This window comes from Sorex fumeus, unplaced genomic scaffold, assembly GCF_029834395.1.
Source record: "Sorex fumeus unplaced genomic scaffold, SorFum_2.1 ptg000047l, whole genome shotgun sequence".
Lineage (NCBI taxonomy): Eukaryota > Metazoa > Chordata > Mammalia > Eulipotyphla > Soricidae > Sorex > Sorex fumeus.
Window position 1 is genome coordinate 45,258,411 of NW_026606104.1, and position 24,636 is coordinate 45,283,046.

The 24,636-nt window shown below is 49.7% G+C and overlaps 1 protein-coding gene across 5 annotated transcripts in view; it reads left to right on the forward strand.

The window, feature by feature from the left end:
* Nucleotides 1-5,229, forward strand: part of PTPRU (protein tyrosine phosphatase receptor type U) — a 77,270-nt gene extending 72,041 nt beyond the window's left edge. For 4 of the 5 annotated variants that reach the window (XM_056123506.1, XM_056123508.1, XM_056123509.1 and 1 more), the window contains 5 exons: nt 61-201; nt 2,199-2,324; nt 2,397-2,554; nt 3,885-4,020; nt 4,139-5,229. In XM_056123506.1, coding sequence (XP_055979481.1) covers nt 61-201; nt 2,199-2,324; nt 2,397-2,554; nt 3,885-4,020; nt 4,139-4,201 — 624 coding nt within the window. In that variant the 3' untranslated portion in view covers nt 4,202-5,229. The remainder of the gene's footprint in view (nt 1-60; nt 202-2,198; nt 2,325-2,396; nt 2,555-3,884; nt 4,021-4,138) is intronic. The other variant, XM_056123507.1, reaches the window with a different exon arrangement.
* Nucleotides 5,230-24,636: the final 19,407 nt, after the last annotated feature.

A 24,636-nucleotide genomic window follows, 5' to 3' on the forward strand; every position in this document is an offset into this window, starting at 1 on the left:
CGGCTAGGGGCAGGGGGGTGGGCACAGTGAGCTGTCCCCTGAGGTCCGTTTGTTCTGCAGAGCTACACCCGGAGCGCAGCCTTCATCGTGACACTGCACCCACTGCAGAGCACCACGCCTGACTTCTGGCGCCTGGTCTACGACTACGGGTGCACGTCCATCGTCATGCTCAACCAGCTGCACCAGTCCAACTCGGCCTGGGTGAGGACCACTGCCCATGCATTTAAGAGCACATTTCAGGAGTTCTGGTGGGGTCTGGATCTTTTGCTGATTGACTGTATATGGGGCTCCCTCCAGAGTCTCATCAGTTTCCTCCTCTGTGAGAGGAGGTTGTCAGATTAGAGGAAAAGAGCTGCTTTTTTTGGTACAGCTCCTACATGCCCAGGACTCACCTTTGCACTTGGATTTTCAAGTGTGAGAAGGCTCAGACTTTTCCAGCGTCACCTGGCTGTACCCCACTCTGGGCTGTCTCCTGACAGATGGAAGGGTTATGTTTTCGCTTTTTCAGTCTCTTGACTAAACTGTTCATCACAGGGATCTTTGAAACAGTCAAGTTCCAGCCTCCTTGCTTTGTGACTGGTCTAGGGAAAGTTAATTGACCTCATGGGGCCAGTCTCGGTTTCCTTTCTGTGGCGCAGGGACCCTTCCAGCTCCTGTCCACATGAGGTTCTTTTCAGACCTGGGTCAGCACCCGGCTGCTGGCATGGAGCTGTGCTCAGTACATGGAGGGGTCAGTTCGTGGGTCAGTATGTGGACGGGTCAGTACACGGAAGGATCAGTACTTAGAAGGGTCAATACATAGAAGGATCAGTACATGAAATGTCAGCATGTGGAGGGGTCAGCTGCCAGGCTTCTCACTGGCCTGTGGTCTGGCCTAGCACAGCCTGGACGCTCTTGAGCAGGACTAGAGCTCCCGGAAATGCTGGTGCTCAGCCTCCTGGCCAGCATGAGCCTGGTCCTGGGGTCTGTGCTGCCTCTCCAGCTCCCTGGCAGCTGTAAAGTGCCCCTTGTGGCCCCTGGAGACTGTAACGAGCCTTGGTGCGTCTGGCACCTGGTGTCAGTGATCTCAGTCTGTGGGTCAGGGGTTCCTGGGCAGGAGCCCTCTCCCCTCAGAGGGGTGGGACCCAGGGGAGGCTTCTTTACTGCCACCCACTCACTCCTCCACTGGACCACCTCTCCCAGGAGCCGCTTCCTGGACTAGGGGCTGTGGGGGGGCCACTGGGCACAGGCAGGACTTAGGGTCCCTCCCAGGCCTTGGGGCCTAGAGGGAACAGGTGTAAAACCAGAGGTGGAAATACAGGGGAGAGCTAACATAGGCCCACAGAGGAACCCGGGGAAGAGTGGATCAGGGCGGACTTCTCAGAGGTAGTGTCTTAGCTGAGATGTATGGGAGAGTCGGCATTACGTAGGTGAAGAAGTGGGCACGGAGGAGAGTGGGGGCAGCATAGGCAGAGATGTGCATTGAGGAGGTTTCAGACCCTGGACACTAGGGGTTGGGGGTGTTCTCTGGCGGGGGGCGGGGGACTCAGAGAGGGAGCTGGGTGGGGTGTGGCTTTTACTGGGAGGAGCTTGGAAACCATTTCACCCAGGGAGAAACTGAACCACAAGTCTGGATGCATGCATGTGCGGGGGACACATTCTGTGCCTCCTCTGTCTCCCCACTGTCCAGTCTGTGGACCAGAGAAAGGGTGCATGTGGAGTCCTACTCCTTACAGTTGGGATGTGGAACTGTGTCTCAGAATGTGGCTGGGCGACCAGGGCAGGGGTGGAGTGTGTGAGTGGGTGTATGTGGTGGGCAGGGGTGTGTGTGGCGGGCAGGGGTGGAGTGTGTGAGTAAGCATGTGTGGTGGGCAGGGGGCAGTGTGTGACTCTGTGTGTGGTGGGGAGTATGCAAGTGGGCGTGCGTGGTGGGCAGGCGTAGAATATACGAGCAGGATCATGTGGTGGGCAGGGGGAATGTGTGAGTGGGCACGTGTGGTGGCTAGGGAGCCTAGTGGGCAGCGCACCACTGACAGGAGTAACTTGGCACACTGCAGTGTGGGGTGGAGCCCATTGGGCACGTATGCTGGGCAGCCTGGTATGTGAGCAGGGTGACTCAGGAGGTGGGTCTGGGCTGTGTGGGGACACCAGGGCAGATATAGAGGTTCGAGCTGGCCCTGCACGCCTCAGCTCTGCTCTCTTCCCTGGCTTGCGTCCAGCCATGCCCGCAGTACTGGCCAGAGCCAGGCCGGCATCAGTACGGCCTTATGGAGGTGGAGTTCGTGTCAGGCACGGCGGATGAGGACTTGGTGGCCCGTGTGTTCCGGGTGCAGAATATCTCTCGGGTAAGTGATGTGGGAGCCTGGAGGTGGTGGCTGGGTTACCTCTGGTGGCCCTGGTACTCACTATGCCCCCAGCTGCAGGAGGGCCACCTGCTGGTGCGGCACTTCCAGTTCCTGCGCTGGTCTGCGTACCGGGACACGCCGGACTCCAAGAAGGCCTTCCTGCACCTGCTGGCTGAGGTGGACAAGTGGCAGGCGGAGAGCGGGGACGGCCGCACCGTGGTGCACTGCCTGTGAGTGTGGCGGGGGCCAGGCGGGAAGGCAGAGGGCTGGCCCAGAGTCCAGGCGTCCCGGGGAACTGGCCCTGCCTCTTCTGGAGGAACCGTTAGTTCCCAGACGTCACCCCCACCCTGAGCCTCCGTGACGTGATGCCATGCCAGGAGGCAGCCCTAGGTCTTTGTTTCCCCCCAGTCCCACAGGGATCTTCTGTTTTTGGGGAGGAGAGTTCAGCACAGAGCCAGGGGCCACTCCTGGCTCTGGAGGGGGCCCTGGGAGTGCTCAGGGACCATATGTGTTTGGGATATTTGAACGATGGCTGGTCCCAGGCCAGGCAGCACCTTCCCCTTTGTCCTGTTTCTCTGGCTCCAACTTCTTCAGATTTTGTTGTTCTGGTCTTGCTTCATGCATTCATGCTTGCAACTTTTCTTTTGTCCACACACTCCCTTTGGAAGCGCATGTCTTCACGCATGTCTGGGTGTGGCCATGCTGACTGCTTTATACTTGCCACAATTACTGTCCTTTTCAGCCGAGCATACCGGGTGCAATAATAGATGAGAGCTGATGGGACTGGAGTGATAGCACAGCGGGTAGGGCGTTTGCCTTGCACATGGCCGACCTAAGTTCGATTCCCAGCATCCCATATGGTCCCCTGAGCACCGCCAGGGGTGATTCCTGAGTGCAGAGCCAGGAATAACCCCTGTGCATTGCCAGGTGTGACCCAAAAAGGAAAAAAAAACAGATGAGAGCTGAGGCAGCCAGTCCCCGAGGGGTGTGGGGTCCTGGTGGGAGAGCCCCCCTTGAGAGGGAGCTGAGAACCTCATGCATCCCCCTACTTACCAAAAGGAGCCTCAGGGAATGGGGTCGGGGGAGCTGGATGGGGGAGAGGAGGGAGTGTCCTGCTGAGAGGCTGCAGGTCTGACCTCCCGTGTTCTTGCTCTTGGCTCTGCTCCCGTACCTTCTTCTGGGACTGTCTTAGTCCCAGCCTCGCCCTTGGAGTGTGTTGGGCCTCTAGGCTTGTGAATCCGCCTGTTCCCCTCTGGGCTCTGAGTGTCTAGAGGCCATAGGCGTCTTAGCATCCGACTACACCTGCTTCGCCTTGAACTCCTGCTACTGGCCTCTGGCTCCCTGTCCCGTCCCTTGTCCCCTGGGCCATCCTCTCCCTGCTGACTCTATGACTCCGTGTCCCTTCCTTCTGGACCCCCCTCATCCCGCCCCTTGCCTCCCACCTGGCATGTCCAGGGTGCCTGGCCTCTCTGCCCTCTCCCCGCTCCTGCTTTTTGCCTCCACCTTCGAGAGCACCCGACTCTTCCCCAGCTCCACCCCAGCCTTTTGTGTCTCCTTCAGAAACGGGGGCGGTCGCAGTGGCACCTTCTGCACCTGCGCCACCGTGCTCGAGATGATTCGCTGCCACAACCTGGTGGACGTTTTCTTTGCTGCCAAAATGCTGCGGAATTACAAGCCCAATATGGTGGAGACCCTGGTGAGGACCCCCTGTCACAGCCGCCACCAGTTCCCGACCCAGACCTCCCAGACCCCCATCTCCCATCCCCCCCACGACGGCGTGCCCTCCCTTGGTGACTCTCTCTTCTCCTCCCCAGGATCAGTACCACTTCTGCTATGACGTGGCCCTGGAGTTCCTGGAGGGGCTGGAGTCCAGATAGCGGGAGCCTGTGGCCTGGGGCACCCAACACGCTCAGGGCCAGGCCCACCAGCACTTCAGTTGAGGACAGCCTGTGTCCCACCCGATTCACCATGCCCCCACAGGGAGAGCCCTGGAGTGGGCCAGCTCTGTGCCCCTGCCACGGGGTGGGGGGCAGGCTGAGGGCTGAGAGAAAGCTTAGCCCTGCGTCCACTGGGTCCTGAAGAGGCCAGGCACTGCCCTGCGGTGTGGCTTGGGCTCATACCTGCCGGTGCTGGGGGACCCGGTCTGGCACCTTCACTCCATCCTGGCCTTGGCCCAGTTGAGGGCCAGGAGGAAGCTGCTTGCCAGCTCAGCTGCCTCCGGACGTAAGCAGAGAGGACAGTGGGGCTTGGTGTCCAGGAATCCCAGCAGCCCAGCCCCTGGGGCTGTGAGGAAATGGACTCTGCCCTGCTTTGCAGTGGGCACAGGAGAGTTCTGCCAGGGGGCCCAAAACCCCCTCTGTTCCTGCCGCCTTGCTGCCGTGGGCTCCCTGTGTCCCTCTCCGACTCCCTGCCATGTGCTCTGGCTTCCTGCTGGGCCCTGCCCTGCCCTGCCCTGCCCTGCCCCATGGGGCCACTTCCTGCGGAATGGAATCACCCCAGCCCCTTCTGCCTCTTGTTATCTCCCCACTGGCCAGCCGCTCAGTCTGTGCAGGTGACAATCTTCAAATCTGAATGACAGTCCCCGGGGTTGAGGTCCCTGGGGCTCCCGGGCGCACTGCCCACTGGGAGGCTCTGCTGGACAGGGGTGCTCACCACCTGTAGACTTGGGAGGATGAGCGATGCTTTTTTTTTGGGGTGGGGGAAGGAATTTATTTTTCATTATATTTTGATGGGTGAATGGGAAGGTCTCTTTAAAATGGGGCAGGCCACACCCCCATTCCGTGCCTCAATTTCCCCATCTGTAAACTGTAGATATGACTACTGACCTACCTCGCAGGGGGCTGTGGGGAGGCGAACGCTGACGTTTGTAAAGTGCTTTGTAAATAAATGTGCTCTCTGAATGCCACAGAGTGGCCCGTGTGTGTCTGCCCTTGGCCAGGGCCTGCTCGCTGCCCGCTGGGTGCCATCAGGCCAGTGGTTGAGGCTTTTCTCTCCATGCAGAAATTCGTGGCAGAGATAGTTCAGGGACTCAGACATACATAGTTCCTGATGCACTTCTTGAGACAGTGGGTTTGGCCCCCCGCAGGGCCTCTGTCCGTCCTTGAGGGCTGGGAGTCTGGTCAGCCTTCAGAAGGTACAGCAGGTGACTGTCCTGCTTTGGTGTCAGGCTGGGAGGCCCCTCCAGCTGCGAGGTCCTGGATGAGTCAGTCGCCCTACCCTGAGCTCCTTGTCCCATCTATTAAGCGGGGGTGATCACAGTCATGATTAAATGCCAGGAGGTGCCAGGGGCCTGGAAGGACTGAATTTAAAGAGACGAGATGGAGGGGCACCCTCTGGAGGATGGTCATGCAGCCCCACACAGCCCAGCTGCCTGGGTACAGTGGAGAGGATGGACTCAGTAGTAGACATCCAAATCCCTCCTGCTTCTCTCTCAACGTGGCCGTGGCGGGGGAGGGGGAAGAATAGTTCCCATGACTCGGCCTCACTTCTGCAGGTGAAAGCCGGTTCTCTGATGTGTCAGTTCTGTTCATACGCTGGCTGGGCCTGTGTCCTATGTGCCCCATCGGCTTAAAGATACGACCCACTCTAAAACCCTCACTGTTGAACAATCTGTAGTCTGAATCATGTATATGTGTGTTGGGTCCAGAGATGTGGCTCAGCGGCAAAGGACATGCCTTTCTGTAGGCACAAGACGTAGTCTTGATGCCCAGCACTTCCAGAAGGAATTCATAAAGAAAATCAGAAGACTGATGATGCCACTAAGCTAGGGCACAGACCTGCACTCATCCACTGATCTCTAAGCCTTAGCTGATGGGTCCCATGTCTCTGCCCTTGCTACTGGCTAGAGTGCACTGAATATGCTTGTCCCTCACAGTGTGGCACCAGAGGGTCCTGGCCCCTGGACCTCACGGGGCCCTGCAGAGGTTGCTTTTGTGCTCTGGGAACTCTGTACTGAAACCGGTCTGACTGATTGAAAGACTGGAAGGCACGTGAGAAGAGTCAGTGCAAGGCATGAACAGCAAACACCAGCGGGCAGACCTGCAGGAGGCCACACTAGCCACCTAGCCTGACCGCCACTGCAGGGTGACCACAGTACAGGAGACACTGATCACAACTCCTGGGACTTGGAAGAGGAGCTCTTGTTTGTTGGTTTTGGCCTCCTAAACAGTTTCATAGGTTTCTGGGCTCCCCCAACTGCACCTGCCTCAGCTCTGTGGGCCACACGGTTCCATGCTACCTGGGTCTAGAGGGGCTGGGGGCTCCCAGGGCTTTCCCCAGGGGTGCTCGGGGCAGGGCCACAGACACTCAGGTAGCTGCTCCCTGCCCAGAGCCACAGCGATGACATGGTACCACTAGACTTGAATTTGAGGCTCTGCAGGCTGACTCCAAGGTCAAGGTCAGGGCCTGGGGCTAAAGGAATAGTACAGCAAGTAGGGCTCTTGCCCTGCATGCAGCTGACCCTGGTTTGATCCTTGGTACCCTGTAGGAGTGTCAGGAGTCCTGTCAGGAGTGATCCCTGAGCCCCAAAGTTAGGTTGCACTGTTCCAGAGCTGTGGGGGATGGGTAAGTTGAAGCTATACCTTGACTTCCCATGCTGGAAGTATAGGGAGGTGTGTGTGTGTGTTTGTGTGTGTGTGTGTGTGTGTGTGTGTGTGTGTGTGTGCATACACATGCGCATGTGTATGTGGCCTGTAGCCAAGACTGTGGGGGCACAGGAAGATAAATGGCCTGTCTGCTCTGCTGGAACACTGGCCCTGCAGTGCGGGGTGGACATATGTTCACCCAGATTCCTGCAAACAGGATTTCAACCCACCACATAGGTCCGGCTGCTGCCTAGTCCTTCCATGGGCTAAGTGAGTTTTTCGGGTGTAGTAGATCGAGCTGGAGGAGTCCCTGGGGCAGCTCTGACTCTCCCATAGCACCAGGGTCCCTCTTGGACCTGTCCTGGCCCAGTGGCTGCTGAGAGTTTGCAGCCCTGACAAAGACTGGGGCCTGACTGTGCCCCGCTACTGGGATCACTGGGGCCCCCAGCTGCCCTGGAGAGGGGACAAGACCCAGGACAGTACTGTTGCCAGGGCAGAGCCTACTTAGAGACACGTGGGAGGTAGCCAGGAGCACTGATATCCTTGGTCCTTGGTCTGAGCCTCTTCCTCTTGAGGACACTGAGGCTGGTGTCCATAGTTAGGAGCCTCTGACACCTCATCTGAGAACTGGGAGGGGGATCCCTGGGCTCTGGCCAGTACCTGACCCCTGCCAGGCACCGAGTAACTGAATGAATGAAAGGTGCAGAGTCAGGATGCAAACTCTTCCTCCAAAGCTATTATTAGCATTAGTCCTTCAGACGGTCACCTGGATGCCGACTCTAGTCCTGATGTGGCGAGGTCGAGTCCACTGTGGGTTCTGCCACCGTTGTACTATGGGCCTTGAGCAAATGCCTGTCCTCACTGGCCTCATCTCTTCACCTGTCCAGTGCCAGAAGTCCAGAGCTGCTCTACAGGGCCCATTCCCAGCAGGATGCCGTGGCTTGAACACTCCTGGGCTGATGCTGACGCTGGTGTCAGGCCATTGGCAGAAACACAGCTTCTGAGCATGGTGCAATGTGGCCTTTGATCTAGAGGATCTGAGTGCTCTACTTCCACTCCTAGCAAACCCTTGCATTAAACCAGCAAGTCTTTGTATTAAATCCTTGATTGTCCCTCATCTTTCCAGCAATCCTGAGGTAGGTATTATGCAGAATTTTGGAGATACAAGGAAACAGGCACAGAGAACTCAAGAAAACTGCTTCAGATCACACATCTAGGAAAGAATAACGATTGGATCCAGCCCATCGCTTGCTCTTGGTATCATCACAGACATACTGGTTGGTACAGTGCTGGTCCACACTAGCTGTGGGTGATCTGTCTGTAAGTCTGTCTGCCCTCTCAGCCCTTGCTCAGGCCAGGTCCCCATGCAGAGGTGTGAGCTATGGGGCTCAGACTAGGTGCTTGGCACCAGCAACCCTGCTGGAAATGCCGCTGATGGAATGTTCTCATGTCTGCTGTTGGTGGTGGGAGAAAACTCAAGACAGCAGGAGACTGAGAGCCCTCCTTAAGAAAAATGAAACACATTCCAATCCACCTGCTGCTTACTCCCAGGGATGGGCAGAAGGAGGCAGCCCATTCGGGAGTTTCAGCTTCTGTTCATTGAGTGACATGGTGTTCCTGAGCTGTTTGGTGTCCTCTTCTGGAAGATGGTATGGACAGTTCTCTCCCCAAACTTCCAGTCCACGCTTGCCCCTGACAGAGCAGCCCAGGTGGCTCCAGCCTTGTTCCCAGACAGATCCCTTGCTCTCTTCCATGTCTGCTTCTCTCTCTCCGTGTCTGTTATAAGTGTTTGTCTCTGTTCTCTGGCTGCACCTTCTTTGCCTTGCTCTGCAATTCTAGAGCTGCACCTGGAACCGTTCTTTCGCCATCTGGTACTGTTAGGTTTTGCCAGTAGAGGGCGTTAGAGAGACACTACGAGGTACTGGTGCTGGACCCTGGAAGGTCCTCCAGGTCTGGTTCACCTTCCTCCTTTCCCACCCCCACCCTGATGAATTACCAAAAAATAAAAAACTCTATATCTATATCCATATCCATATCCATATCTATATGATATCTATCTATCTATATCTATCTATCTATCTATCTATCTATCTATCTATCTATCTATCTACCAGGGAGTCAGCACAGGAGCTCACTGGCCCTTGCTGACCTGTGTTAGCCCTCTCAGGCCTCACGGCTTCTGCAGTGTTGTCCTGCACCTCCTGGTAAGTTTCTTAGCCTCCGTGACTGCATATTGCAGTCATCACAGTCATGGGAGAGGTCTGCAGCTCAGCCATGAATAAGGAATTTCTCAGCTCTCAGTTCTTCTTCCTCCTCCTCCTTCTCCTCCTCCTCCTCCTTCTCCTCTAGATTTGAGCCCACACACTGGCTCTACTGAAAGTTTACTGCTGGCTCTGTGTGCAAAGATAACTCCTGGTGGTGCTTGGGGATCACACACAGTCAGGGATCAAACCAGAGTTGTCCTTGTGCAAGGCTTATACCTTACCTGTTGTAATATCACTCAGGCCCTTCCCTAATTCCTTTGTTATTTACTTTCTGTTACTTTAGACAAAGCAACTTCTATTTTTTGGTGGGGGTGGGGTGTGGCAGTGGCTACTTCCCTGTGCTGTTTTGCATTCAGGGTCCCTTAGAGTCCTTTTTGACCCCTATTAGTAACTAACTGCCTTTTGCTCCTGAACAGTTCTTTATACTAACATGCATATTCAAATGATGGGTTAATGATGGGCCAGAGTGATAGTACAGAGGGTAATGAGACTGTCTTGCATGTAGCCAACCTGGGTTCGATCCCTGGCATCCCACTGCCATGCATGACTTCTGAATGCAGAGCCAGGAGTAACCCCAGCGTATCGCAAGGTGTCACCCCAAAACAAAAACATACAAAAATGATGGACTATGAGCTCTTTGTCCTGACTGGATTCTGATCAGTGTAGGCTTGGGAGCAGACATGATTCCAGGGGAGAGCCCCTCAGAGGAGGGATTATTGATAGGTTCCCGTATGCCCTTAGACCTGAGCATTGGCTGAACTCCTTGCCAGTGGGACTTGGGATGCTGGTATTGGCCTTGTTACTGTAGGCGCCATTTGTGATGAGTTTCAGTACAGCACTAACTAGTGTTAGAGCCCCAGTGACTACTGCACTGGACCATCAGTGATTGTGACTGCAAGGACGGCATGTGGAGTGGACTCCTGACAGCACGGGAGGACCTCCTGGAATGAAAATTATAAGTTTGGCCAGTTGGGTTTGCTTTGTTTTCACCCAGGGAGAGGGGGTAAATTGTCAGCTAAAATAATGACTTGAGAAACACAGAGCTTCTCTGAGTACCTTTAAAAGAACCCATTTCATGCAGTTCCAGGGATGATATTGCTGAAAATCGAACATAAAATGTAATTGTATGGTGGCAGACATCAAGTGTCAGCTACCTGCACAGCATTGCCAAGTAAACACATGCGAGCATTTGGGGATGAATTAGGAAATAAAAAACAGAATCTTGAAACTTGGAGTAGCTAGACAGGTTGGGCTCAGATGCTGTGGCGTCGCTTTAAGCTTCTCTTTTCCAGTGGAGGCAACTTGATTATTTCGGATCTGTATAGACTGGGTTTCCTTTACTGGAAACCTGTGACAACCTTTCATAGGGCCGATGCCTTGAAAGGACATGGACACTCTCCAGATCAGCTTTTTGCACTTGTTGCCATTAACTTCATAATAAATATCAAATCATAGCATTCTCCAAGGGATAGGGAAGACTTCACTGTGGCGTTATGATGCAGGCAGAGATATTTTGTACACAAGAAGAACAAGATTTTTGACAAGGGCAAGATTTGTCATAATATTGAGATAGGTGAGAGTTGATTTTTTGGGAGAAAGATATTTGTCACAATGAATTCATGGGTGTGAATTTTGGATTTTATGCTATTTTGTATAGAACTCACAATAAAAAAATTCAAGGACTCCATCCACACATGGTGCAAGGAGATGAACACGCTTTCCCAAAGAAGACATATGGATGGCCACATAGACATGTAAAATAGGTGCTTCTGATCACTCAGAGAAATGCCAATAAAAACAACATTGAGATATTATTTCCAGTCAGTGAAAATGTTACATATTAAAAAGTCCAGAAATAGCCAGTGCTGGTGGGGTTATGGTGATAAAGAAGCCTCTTTCACTGTTGGCAGAAATGTTGTCTGGTTTAGACACTATGGAAAGCAATATGTAGATTACTCAAAAAAATTAGAACTATAACTCCCATATCACTCTGGCATCTATCCCTAAAATTCCAAACATCAATTTGAAAGGATATATGCATATTCATCACAGTGCTTAGTACAATAGCCAAGATATGGAAACAATGCAAATGTCCAATTCTGGATGAGTGGATTAAGGAATTGTAGTATATATACACAATGGAATACTATGCAGCTCTAAAAAGAACAAAATCATGCAAGTTGTTGTGACATGGTTGGAACTAGAGAATATCATCTGCATAAAGTCAGTAGGAATGAAAGGGAGAGATACAGAATGATATCTCTCATATGTGAAAACTACAGATATACAGAAAGGTAGCAACAGAGGGCCAAAGGCAATATAATGAGAGAACTGATCCACTGAGTTTGATATGGGCAGGTTGAAAGGGAGAGTCACAGGGGTCCTTGAGGGAGGGTGGGGTGAACCCTGGTGATGGGTGAATGTTGACATTATGTATGTAGAAAACCATCATTAACAATATTGTAAATAGGGCCGGAGCGATAGTATAGTGGGTAGGGCAGAAGCTAAGTATTGTGTTCAATAATCAAAGACAAGATGAAAGTACTTTCCATGAAGGCAGCAGGGATATTCCAGCAGTTGGAATACCATAACTTGTGGGAAGTGTAGGGGGAATTAATTGGTCAGAGTGTTCCTAGGAAGGAAAGAGATGGACAGTCTTCCTGAGTATTGCTTGATCTATATAATTGAAAAGTGAACCAATTGGCCTTTGGGATTGGTGGCCAAAATATGAGTTGAGTTACCACATGGCCAACTATAGCCTCTCATCAGTTTTCAGACCTGAACCCATTCACAGGTTAGAACCTCTTGGCTGAAGAGGACAGGCCCTTGAAGAAGCTTCCTGAGGTAGTGCTCTAGGTAGGTACCACAACTCTCCTTTCAAACCTCACCAAAGTACCTGTGACTGAGCCAATACTACAGTGGGTAGGGTATTTTTCTTGCATGTGGCCAACCCAGGTTCAATCCCTGGCATCCTATAAGGTCCCCTGAACACTACCAGGAGTAATTCCTGAGTCAGAGGCAGGAGTAATTCCCTGAGCATTACTGGGTATGACCCCACACACACACACGTGCACACACCCCAAAAAAGTATCTGTTACTTCATGAGAGAGAACACACTAGGAGAAAGTGCAGTCAGACCATTGTCGCTTACTGGAACTGACTCTGAATTTATAATTTCTGGGAATGCAAAATGCCATAGTGACCCCCTTGTTAAAGTGATGGTTTAGGTGGCAAGGTAGAAGCAGAAAGGCACTTTTCTTCCAGATTCTGGTTCTCTTCTATGTTTCATAAAAAAACTATTATTAAATTATTGGATCCGTCACCCAAGTGTGTTGAGTTGGTTATTACCCCAGTCCCGCAAAGCGTCACTGGAGTAGACATAGTTGGCAGCTGGAACAGTCCCAGACTTTGGGTTTCTGATGCATGAAGTGAGGGAAGAAAGGACTACATCTAAGTTCATGAAACTTGTGCTCTATTCCAGTAAATTGAAAGCATGTCTCTTTCCCTGTGGTATCAGTATCTGATGAATGCCAGGCTATACAGAGGGCTTGTTCTTTTTTATTGTGGTTTTGGAAATTCACTTTGTTATTTTTAGGGTTTTTTCATTGAATCATCATGAGATAGTTACAAAGCTGTTCATGATCCAAGTTCAGTTATACAATGTTCCAACACCCATTCTTCCACCAGTGTATTTCCCCAAGGGGGTGATTCTTATACCACTCTCATTTCAGTTGGTTGTCTGTCCTGGGACAGACAAAAATTGAGTGGATTTTGGAGACAGATTAAATTACCGAATGCCTCACTGGGTGGAGACTCCAGTTGATGTTCCAATTATAGTGCACTGACTATATATACTGTGGATAGCAACTAGTATAGAGCACCTTAATACAACATTTATTATATAGTCATTTACTACAAGTTCCCCCCCCCAGAAAAGTTTATAAAAACACCCAAAACAGCTCATTTTTACCTTACAGGATCCAACATTATACATTCACTGTCTTATCTCATGCTAACTCAATTCTCTTTCTCTTTCTCTCTCTTTACCATTCTGTAGTCCTCTGATAATGCAGTCATTTTGGAAAACTTCACACTGGTGCACTATATTGCTGACAAGCTTATTGCATCTGATAAACAGGCGATAGCAAGTATGATATATGTGAATGAGACAGTCAGAAATAAATCCTATAAAACTGCAGAGGCCCACTATCTCAGTGAACTTTCTGAGAGTTTGATGATAAGGAATGTGTTGAAAGGTGAAAGTCAAGTTTCTGCATCTCATATCCTCTACCTCAAAAGAGACATAGCACTTAGATTTTTTTTAAAATTTTGCTTTTTGGGTCACACCTATCGATGCACAGGGGTTACTCCTGGCTCTGCACTCAGGAATTACCCCTGGCCATGCTCAGGGAACCATATGGGATGCTGGTAATTGAACCCAGGTCAGCTGTGTGCAAGGCAAATGCCCTACCCGCTGTGCTATCGCTCCAGCCTCATTTTTTTTTAATTTTGGAAGAGATAAAATCACATTTGACAAGACTTACAATTTTCAGTGTTGTTATAGGAAAAGGATGTTTTACAACAAGTAAATTGTTAAGCACAAGTCCTAGCACTTGATCCTTATAATCAATAGATCCAGTGACTCTCAAAGACTTCAGAGCAAATAAGGATGCTGCCAAGGGTTTCAGGCAAGTCTTAAAGGAGCTGTAGGATTTGAGAGTACTTGATTTCTTCTTATATAGATAGCACTTTTTCTTCTGGGAAACAGCTTTAGCCCCACCAGAACTTAGGAGAGACCAGGTTCCTAACTATGAGATACTAGGTGATCATGCAGTTAGAGGTTCCGTTTAGGTTTCCTCAACACGTCTAGCCATAGATTATACTGTGCAGGAGCAATATATCATCAAATGGTATGAGTCCAGGCTCGGGAATGTCTGGAAAGTAGAAGTAGGTTATATCAGTCAGAGATTCAGACTCTTCCCTCCCTGCCTCTATTTCCTCGAGTATGCCTATGACTTCATGGAGAGTTTGTAAAGGCTGGTTGACTGAAGAATGCAAACGCAAGAATTTCCTGCTTTCACCTGTATTACAGCTTTTCCCCATTAGGGGTAAGCCTGAAGGACATTGGTGAAGGAAATATTTCTCAGTAGGTAGCACTTTCATAGTATATTTGGCCTTCAATTTTGGAATAGAGATGGCCAGAAATTTGGCCTTACTGATTTATGAGCAGTAATATTTATCAATATTAATGATAGCTTGGTTGAAGGGCTTAGAAAATTAGTGACCAGGAGAGATAGTACAATGGGTAGGGCTATTTGCCTTGCATGTAGTTGACCTGGATTCGGTCCCCAGCACCCCAAATGCCCCCTGAGCACTGCCAGGAGTTACCCCTGAGTACAGAGCCAGGAGTAAGCTCTAGTACTGCTGGGCTTAGCCCTATACTGACATTGCCCCACCCACCCACCCCAACCTCTCCCCCAAAAGGTGCCTGATTGGAAAATTGATCACAGGAATTCTGGGGAAGAGGTACATTCTCTTCATCTTGGGCATAGCCTGTGGAGATCTGTCCATATGAATGCAAGGTACACTGAAGGAATTGCACTTGAGTGGAGGTGTCCAATGACCAGGTGAGCGGAGTGCCCTTCTTTGTGGTTACCAATAAACTCTTCACCCAGCTATTCCCATGTGTGTCCGATGGGCCCTTGAATAAGGTGCCCATAGTGGCAAGGAGGGATGTCAGCCATGGTTCCAAACACATGAACTTCCCCTTGAGGGCTGCCTTGAACAGTGCCATACTGGATGCTCAACCTTCTAACGGAAACAACCAAAATGAGCCTACACTTCCTGGGTGAACCAGCCGTTTACTGCATGGCAGGTTGATTTTATTGTACCCCTTTCATCATGTAGGGGTTAATATTCTCCTGGAAGCAAATCATCTTCTGGCTATGGATTTTCTGTGTCTGCCTGTAATGTTTCTGTTTTAACCACCATTCATGTATTTATAGAATACCTCATGGACCATCATATTATTCTACTCAGAATTGCCTCTTCTCAAAGAAGTTATTTCACAATAAAGGAAGTATAGCAGTGTGCTCATTGCCATAATCCATCACTTGGAAGTGAATGGCCTAACTGAATTATGGCCGAGTGAAAGATCAGTAGGACTCTAGTTGGGAGATAAACCCTGAAAGAATACAATGGATGCTCTGATTCAGACACCACTGTCTGGTGTAGATCTCCTCATTATTAGAATACTTGGGTCTGTTAATCCAAGAATGAAAATGGGAGTGATTTTATGTCAGTCTAATCAAAAGATAGAAAGGTTTAATCAGGAAACAGAAAGAACATAAAATTATCTAAGGGGGAATTAAGGGGACTCTGAAGAATATCAGAGATTGAAGGACAGTTGGCTGCAGGAGTAGGGTGGAGACTTATAAGGGAAGGAGGTTTCTCTCTGTCACTGGTGTTTGGACTATTGTAGAAGGTATAGTTGCAGGACACTGGATGGAGAAGCAGCTCACTGGACAGGTCAGGGCCAGTGGGTTGGGAATTGCCTGCTGGGGTCTTGGTGAAATTCAAAGAAAGCCGGGAGTTGTTTTTGAATTTGCTGGGCACTCACTGCCAAAACATTTCTCCTGAGTGGGGGACATTCTTTGGGGTGTTGCCATGGGAAGAGGCTTGGGAATGAGTTCGGCTCTCATCCATCTCACCTTCCAGAGGCCAGTGGTGGAGGTGCTGCTGACATCACAAGGGCTGTCTCACACAGTAATGCAGGAGCAAGAAATGACAAAGACCCCTGAAGTCAGGTGTAATGTCCAATGTCCTGTCGGGTCTATTGACTGATAAGGATGAACATTATCACGCTTAAGAGAGAAAAAAATTCCCAGGAGTAGGTTCTCAAGGGTGGTCTGGGAGCCGAGAAGTTGTAAGGGCAGCAGGAACAGACTCCTCTCCCCGATAGACTGTTCACCCAACAGAGAACTTTCTCAATTTGACCTCTGCTGCTGTGTGTATCTTTGTTCCCAAAGGAACATGCAAGGGAATGCAGTCCTGGTCCTAAGGATTCCACTTCCCAGGTTGTCTGCTAGCCACCTGAGGGCATGTGTCACTGAACTAACATGGAAGCCAGAAAAGGGTGATACTACTGGGTGGAATGGGCGCTCCTGATGCCGACGGGCACCTGGCTGCGACTGCACCATGAGGGCGTGAGGAATTACACCAGAGACTCTGGGACGTCTCTGGGGTTCCTTTTAGCACATCCATGGCCATGTAAAGGTTAGCAGGAACCTATAGCAACTCGACAGCAGTCATTGGGGACAAATACCATTTAAGAATGAAGTTTTGACTTTTTCTGGTTACAATAACTAAATCTGTTAGCTGACATTCTTTTTAAGGGTGGGGATATGTGGAATGGGTAGTGAAAGAAAGAAGATGCAAATATGTTATCACTTTGTATTAAATTGCCTAGTGATGCCTACACATACCTTTGTTTATTTTGTTCAGGAATTACTACCTCTATTTTAACCATTTTCTGCTCTTTTCTTCTCAGGACTACTTATATACAAGTTACTAGAAGGTAACTTTCATCTTTTTGTTTTGTTTTGTTTTGGGGCCACACCCAACTATGCTCAGGGGATAACTCCTGGCTCTCTGCACTCAGGAGTTACTCCTGGCGGTAGTTGGGGGACAAGGAGGCATATGGGATGTGGAGATTCTATCCCCAGTCATCCTGCATGCAAGGCAAACACCCTACCCACTGTACTATCTCTCTGGCCCCATCATCTTTTTTTTGTTGTTGTTGGTTTCTGGGACACATCTGATGATATTCAGGGCTTACTCCTGGCTCTGTGCTCAAAGATTACTCTTGGCAAGCTCAGGAGACCATCTGGGGTGGCAGAGATAGAAATATGTTTGGCTGTGTGCAAGGTAAGCACCTTACCCATGGTACTTTCTTTCCAGCCTTCTATTAGGATTTCGTTGGTAGGAGCCAAGGATGCTGCTCAACATCTATAAACATCTATAGAGCAGTTCCCCACAACAAAGAATCCTACTAAGATGGCAATAGCGCTGAGATGGAGAAATCCGGAGCAAATGAGTCTAGAAATGAAGAGCTAGAGAGGAGTAGTGACCTGCACAGGGTCATGAAAGCTGAGCTTCAGTCCCAGGTGGGGTCTTCTCATGCTTCATCCTCACCTGGTTTTCTCCCTGCTGCAGGGATAGGAGAGGAGGCAGGAAGCTAGTGGGGCTGCTCCGAGGAATCCTGCACCTGCCAGCTAGCTGGCACTCCCCTTTCACTACCCTGCCTTGCCAAGCCCCAGCTCGTTCCCAATGCAACCATCTGCTTTCTGCACTTTGGTGCAGAGCAGCTGGGAAGCTGCTGGGGGAAGTGCACCCCATGCGGGGCTGGCAGTGCTGCTGTGGAGTGAGCTGGCTCTAGTCTTGCTCCTGCTTCCCAACTTCCTCCCCACCTGCCCCTTCAAGGACTTTTCAAGTCCTCCACCCCTGTCCAGCCCTCTGCCACCCTCCTCTCCTTCACTTCCAGCAGGCAACTGACTTCTAAAAGCAATGTCTTCTCTCCTCCTTCCAGCCAACCAACTCAAAAACAGCTTCCCGCTCCTGGGAGGAGACCAGTTTGTCTTCAGCTTCTGCCCCTTACTCTTTTTTTTTTCTGCCTCTGTGGGCTTTTCTGCGTAGTATTTCTCTGTTTCTCTATCTCTGTCTCTGTCTCTCTGTCTCTCATGTCTCTGCTCCAACTCCACCACTGCATGCTTCCCTGCATCAAGGCTGCTGAGATTGGTCCCGTAATTAAATCTAAAATAAATTCTTTCCGTGAAATTCTCTGACCCTTTAAGCCACTTTTCTTTCTTCCCCTGCCTTATTCACCACACAGTTCCACTCCCCTGCCCCTTGGCTACTAACCTCCCACTCTGCAGCAAGCCGGCTCAAATGTCAGCTTTTCTCAGGAGCCAGAGCAGATGCAGTCAAGGTTGCACCTAATCTCTGCTTGACTTTCTGAGTTCTCTGGCATCTATGCATGATGGTTCTGGGCAAGCCCACAGATCCCCACCTCAAATGCCTTCATTTCTTTTCCTCCTTCTCTGGGACCCAGAGAACTTGTATTGCCTGTGTGCCGGTACACCTAGAAATACAAGGGCAGGAGGAGTTAGTACCCTGAGAACCCTTGGGCAAAAGCCGAGCAGCTCCATCCCCTTAAGGAGGTTTCTCTTATGGCCCCAGGTGGGAGCCCCCTAGGACTGAGCCCCAGTGCCTAGAGCTGCCCCCACCCTCTCGGTCTTCCTCCTCCCAGTTCCATCGCTCCATTTATTCTTTTGGGCTCCTTGGGGTCACCTTTCTTTTCTTGCCTCCAGAGCCCTCATCTTCAGTCCCTCCTCCTGTTCTCTGGGATTTATCTGATGTTTCAGAGGAGCTGCCTGGAGACTACTTCCGGCATATATACATGTATATGTGTTTATATGTGTGTGTGTGTGTGTGTGTGTGTGCGTGTGTGTGTGTGTGTGTGTGTGTGTGTGTGTGTATAGTAGTCTGCTATTCTGCTATTCCAGGAACTCAGGCAACCAGGGCCTCTGTGAAGTACTGAGGGACATGGAAGACATGGTCTCCACCCCTCTGAGCTATCTCCTCAGCTCCTCTCTGTATATTATTACACCTTCTGAGGCAGAGATTCTGTCTCTGCCCAAAGAGCGTGGGCCCATGCTATGTCTCTGCACTTGCCGCAGCAACCCATACACACCAAGGGCCCAAGTGGCGTTTACTGAGCCAGTGAGGAAGTAAGTTGAATAAACACGGAGATTAATGTCCCAGGCGCCATACTGGGTGGCAGGCCCTATGAGCCCATGTGTCCTCTAGAGTGACCCTCTGCTTCACTTCTGGGCCTGTACCTGTTGCCCTCCCCAGATCTGGATGTCCATCATGGTCTTGGTGCCTGTCATCGCCCCAGAAGTCCGAGACAGGGAAGTGAGGGTCTGGTGGTGGCTGAGTAGAGTGACAGGAAGGAAGAGAAATGCTATTGCAGTCTGTCACAGTTCCAGCAAATGTCGCATGGAGGCTGCACTTGTCCCCACTGTGCCCAGGCCCTGTTCAGAAGCTCGGGGACCCCCTCCTGTGGCTTCCATGTGTGCAGTTTCCACAGAGCCACTCACTCAGCCTGAGGTCTGTCTCTGCTCCCAGCAAGAGGAAAGAAAATTATCCGTGAAGTGAAGCAGCTGCATTGATGTTGCAGATGGACAGAACATCTCTAGGAGGTGAGGGGTCAGTGGGTACCCTGAGAACCTCCAGGTGGTGAGGGGGTACAGGGGATACCCTGAGTAATCCAGGAGTTGGGGGTGGGTGGTTGCTGGTGGTCACTCTCAGCATCTCCAGAAGCCATGTGGTGATGGGGGTTGGGTGGTGGTGAGAGGGTGGTCTGAGAACCTTCAGGAGGTGGGCGGGGGTGGGTGGCAGAGGAGGGCTCTGACTCACATAGACACTGAACTGAGAATTAGGGTTCCTGGGGTGTGGTGCTGGCTTTGCCGCTTAGCCACTCATGTACTAGGTGATCTCCCCTCCTTGCCCCCTGCCCTGGACTTCAGTTTCTTTTCTTACAAAATTACACTATTGATCTTGAGTTTTTTTCGCGTGGAAAAAAGTCACTCTGAGGAGCCAGAGCAATAGTACAGCTGGTAGGGTATTTGCCTTGTCTGCGACTGATTCTGGTTCAATCCCTGGTACCCTATATTGTCCCCTAATCACTGCCAGGAGTGATTTCTGAGCGTGGATCCAGGAGTAAGCCCTGAGCATCGCAGGTGTGTCCTCCAAACAAAACAAAATCACTATGAGCCTTAGTTTCCCCAATGAAGGGGAATAATCCCCAATTATTTATTGTGATTTTTCATACCATGTGAAAGTAACTCCAGGGATAGTGGGATTAATCATTCATATAGCACTCACTTGCAGCTATGGGTTGCCTGAGATTTTTTTTTATCTGAGTTGCTGGAAGGAATCGGGAGGGGTGGGGACCCTCTCTGGGTTTATGGAGGCTCTGGATTTTCTTCCTATAAAATGCATGTCTCTGAAGCTATAGACCACTGCTGTCTCAGCAGGTGACAAGAAATGTCAGGTCTCAGGTTGTCTGCTCTAAAGGACCTTGGTGGTGCTGAGCTGTGGGCATAGAACTGAGGGTGGGGACGGTAGAAAGAGGTGTATTATAAAAATGGTGAAGGGAAGGAAAGAAGAAGGAAGAGGATGCCACTGTTGAGGAGATATTATCTTCATCTTATGCAATAAAATGCTAACAGAAAAGTGTGAGCTTTAGAATCAGAAAAACCTTAGGTCAAAGGTTGACTCTGCCGTTCAGCACATGAAGGACTTTTGGTTCATGATTCAGTTGCTCCTAATCTCAGTTTTCACATCTTTAGAATGGGGTTAAGGATGGTGCCTTTTTTCAGGGATGATCTTGGCAAATGCTTACACTATGCCTGGGCTAGAGTAAAGTCTCCAAATGTAGGTGATAAGGTGGCAACAGAAGAAGTTGCTTCCCAATGAGGTTGTGGGGGTGGGGGAGGGAGGTACTTCAGAATATACACCAGAGACTGGATGCAGCAGGACAAGAAGACTTGTCCATACAGAGGGGTCCAGTGGGTCTCTCCCAGTTGAGAGAAGCCCGAAGAGGCAAAGAAATTCAGATCACACCAGCAATGCAATGCACCTAACATTTTCATTGTGACGATAAAAGAGATTATTCTTTCTTTTGGGTACAGATGCTGGGGATCAAATTCAGGGCCTCACACTGGCCAGACATGCTATCACTAGATTCATCCCCAACTCCTCCAAATTATTCTTTCTATTCTTTTTTTAGAGGGGCCTCACCCATTGGTGTTGGGGATTCCAAGTCCATTCCCAGCAATGCTCAGGTGTGGGCCTGGCTCAGTGATAGGGCCTGGTGGTGCTTGGGGGTCTCCAGGATATACTCTGCTGCACTGGGGCCCGTGGTGCTAGCCATTGACCTCAAGACCTCATCTAGGCTAGGAGTGAAGTGAGCTCAACCACTTGAGCTATCTTCCCAGGCCCCAGGAATCATTCTTCTTGTGTGTGCATGGAGGGAGTCCAGAGCAGTTTTCAGTATCTATTTCCATCAACTGGGTTGTATGGGCCTGATGGTTCGGTACTGGACCCAGAGGTGCTGGGCTTCTTGGGACTGATGGCACTGGGGGACATCAGGGTCACACCAGTACTTAGAGGACCTTGAAATGCTAGGGATAGCCTTTTGATAGCCTTTTGGACTGTTTCTCTAGCCTCCAGAAATAATTTGTTGTTTGTTTGTTTGTTTGACTGTGCTCAAGGGCTACTCTTGGCTTGGTGCTGCGAGGTTGGTTCTGGTGGTGCTCAGGAGACCATGTGGATCAAGGGCTGAACCAAGACTCCCTGCACACAAACCATTAGGCACAATAATTTCTGCCCCCCCAGGCAAGAAATTATATTTGTACAGAACAGAGACAAATCTATAAATGTGACTGAAGACCACAAAAGCCCCCAAATTCACCAAGAAGCACAGAAATTATTCTTAAATAACAGCAATTTTACATTATTGAGGACAATAGTTCTAGCTAGTAGTAGCTAGCATGGTTAAATAATAGGAATCTGAAGGCAGATTTCAGGTAGTAGATCAATAAGGAAGAAATGTCCATGAAGAATCACAATTAAACAACTATTATGTGTACAGACAATGGATGAGACACTAGAGATGCAAAGCAGCTGGGATAACATCCTGCACATCTCACAGCGGGTTAGTAATGAAGCCAAGGTTGGGAAACAACACAGACACTTTACTAAGATTTCCAGGAAAGATTTGGGAATAGAGTCGCTGAAATTGTAGATAGAGACAGCGAGAGCTCAGGGACCTTTTTTTCTCTTTCTTTCTTTCTTTCTTTCTTTCTTTCTTTCTTTCTTTCTTTCTTATTGAATCACTGTGCAGCAGATCCTAACAAAGCTGTTCATGATTAGATTTCAGTCATACAGCATTCCAACACTCAGGGAACTTACCAGTTCTGACAACTGCACAGGAAGTAGAGCCGAGAACCACATCTGCAAGGGCAGAAATCTGGATGTGCCCAGCTGTGGGCTGTTTAGCTCCCTGGGATATGGAATCCTCATAGGCTTTTCCCTCAACCTCCACTAAGTCAGGCACTGCCAGTGCCATGTACTAGATCTTTCTCTTTGCAGCCCTTCCTGGGTGGGTCTGGAGAGATGGGTGGGGAAGAAAGAGCCCAGAATGCATGCAGTTTGAACTGGGAGAAATTTCCAGATAATTGTTTGTCTTAGTTTTCCTCTCTTGAATAACTGAGTTATGAGATGCCAGTTATTTCGATATGAGAGACGTATCATCACAGGGAATCTATTACACCCCTAGTCAGTCAGTTGCACATACACAGACACACACACACACACACACACACACACACACACACACACAGAGAAGGCCCTTGGGGTTATTTTTCTCCTTCAAGAACACAAAATGGTTATTAGGAAGCAGAAAAAAAAGCCTCCACACTCAAGAAGATCTTCACTCAGAACTTGTGAATGCCACACATAATAAATGTTTTAATCTTGATCCCCCAGCTTGCCACCCTACCCTCCGGCCCTACCTCATTTTGAGGAATATGAATTGGTGGGAAAATAATAAGAAATATTCGCTCACTGGCTCACAGGGGTGCCCGGATTCTGGGGGTTATTCTTTGAACCTGCCTTTTTCATCTCCTTCTGAGAAATGGAGACAGAATAAAACTTTATTATCATTCTTTTTTTTTGCTTTTTGGGTCACACCTAGCAATGCTCAGGGGTTACTCCTGGCTCTGCACTCAGGAATTATTCCTGGAAGTGCTCAGGGGACCATATGGGATGCTGGGAATCAAACCTGGGTCAGCTGCGTGCAAGGCAAATGCCCTACCAGCTGTGCTATTGCTCCAGCCCCAGAATAAAACTTTTTTTTTTCCTGCCTAAAACAGGGCCTCAAAGTTTCTTTTTATTTTTTATTTTTATTAGTGAACCACCATGAGATACAGTTGTAGGCTTACAAGGTTTTGTGCTTGGGTTTCAGTTATACAATGACCGAGTACCCATCCCACCACCAGTGCCCATTCTCCACCCCCACCAATCCCAGTATCCCTCCCACTCCCCCATCCCCCATCCCACCCTGCCTCTGTGGCAAGGCACTCCCTTTTGTTCTCTCCTTTTGGGTGCTGTGGTTTGCAGAAGAGGCATTGGGTGGCAATCATGTTATTGCCACCCAGAATAAAACTTTAAAGTCTGAGCTCACCTATTGAAATGGCGTGCTCCTTTTCAGCACCACGGACAGACAGCAACCTTTTTTAAAAATATTTATTTATTTATTTATTTAATGAATCACAGTGAGGTACAGTTACAGACTTATGAACTTTCGTGCTTACATTTCAGTCATACAATGATCGAGTACCCACCCTTCACCAATGCCTATTCTCCACCACCAATGATTCCGTTATCCCTCCCAACATCCCCATCCCATCCCCCCCCCCCCCCCCACCTCGCCTCTGTGGCAGGGCATTCCCTTTTGCTCTATCTCTTTCGTTATGGGTGTTATGGTTTGCAATAGAGGTATTGAATGGCCATCATTTGGTCTGTAGTCTACTTTCAGCACATATCTCCCATCCTGAGTGGGCCCTCCAAGTACCCCATACTTAGTGGTCCCTTCTCTCTCTGGGCTGCCTTTCCCCCCAGGATGTAAGGCCAGCTTCCAAGCCGTGGAGCAATCCTTCTGGTATTCATCTCTACTATTCTTGGGTGTAAATCTCCCATTCTGTTACTTTATATTCCACAAATGAGTGCAATCTTTCTATGTCTCAGACAGCAACCTTTGAACATGATTGTAGTCTTAGAAGTTTAGGTAGGAGAAACTGGACTTCTGATTAATAGGGTGAGGATACAGGGACAGTAGCACTGCACTGTAGCACTGTCCTCCCGTTGTTCATCGATTTTCTTGAGTGGGCACCAGTAACATCTCCATTGTGAGACATGTTATTACTGTTTTTGTCATATTGAATACGTCATGAGTAGCTTGCCAGGCTTTGCCGTGTGGGCGGAATACTCCCGGTAGCTTGCCAGGCTCTCCAAGATGGGCAGAGGAACGGAATCCAGGTTGGCCACATGCAAGGCAAATGCCCTACCCACTATGCTATTGCTCCGGCCCAGGGACAGTAAGTTTACCAAAAAGTTTCCATCAGAATCTGACCCCAAGTTCATAGATTCTTTGACTTCTCTAACATTTCAAATCCATGCACATTTGATATTTCAAGTCCATGTTCTCTGATGTATTCATGGTTGTTTAAATACAAAATACAAAATAATGGACATCTCCATGTTGAGGAGTAAACCTGATGAGGAAGGATGATTCCCCTATGCCTGTCCACTGGACTTATTGGAGTTTTATAGTGATAG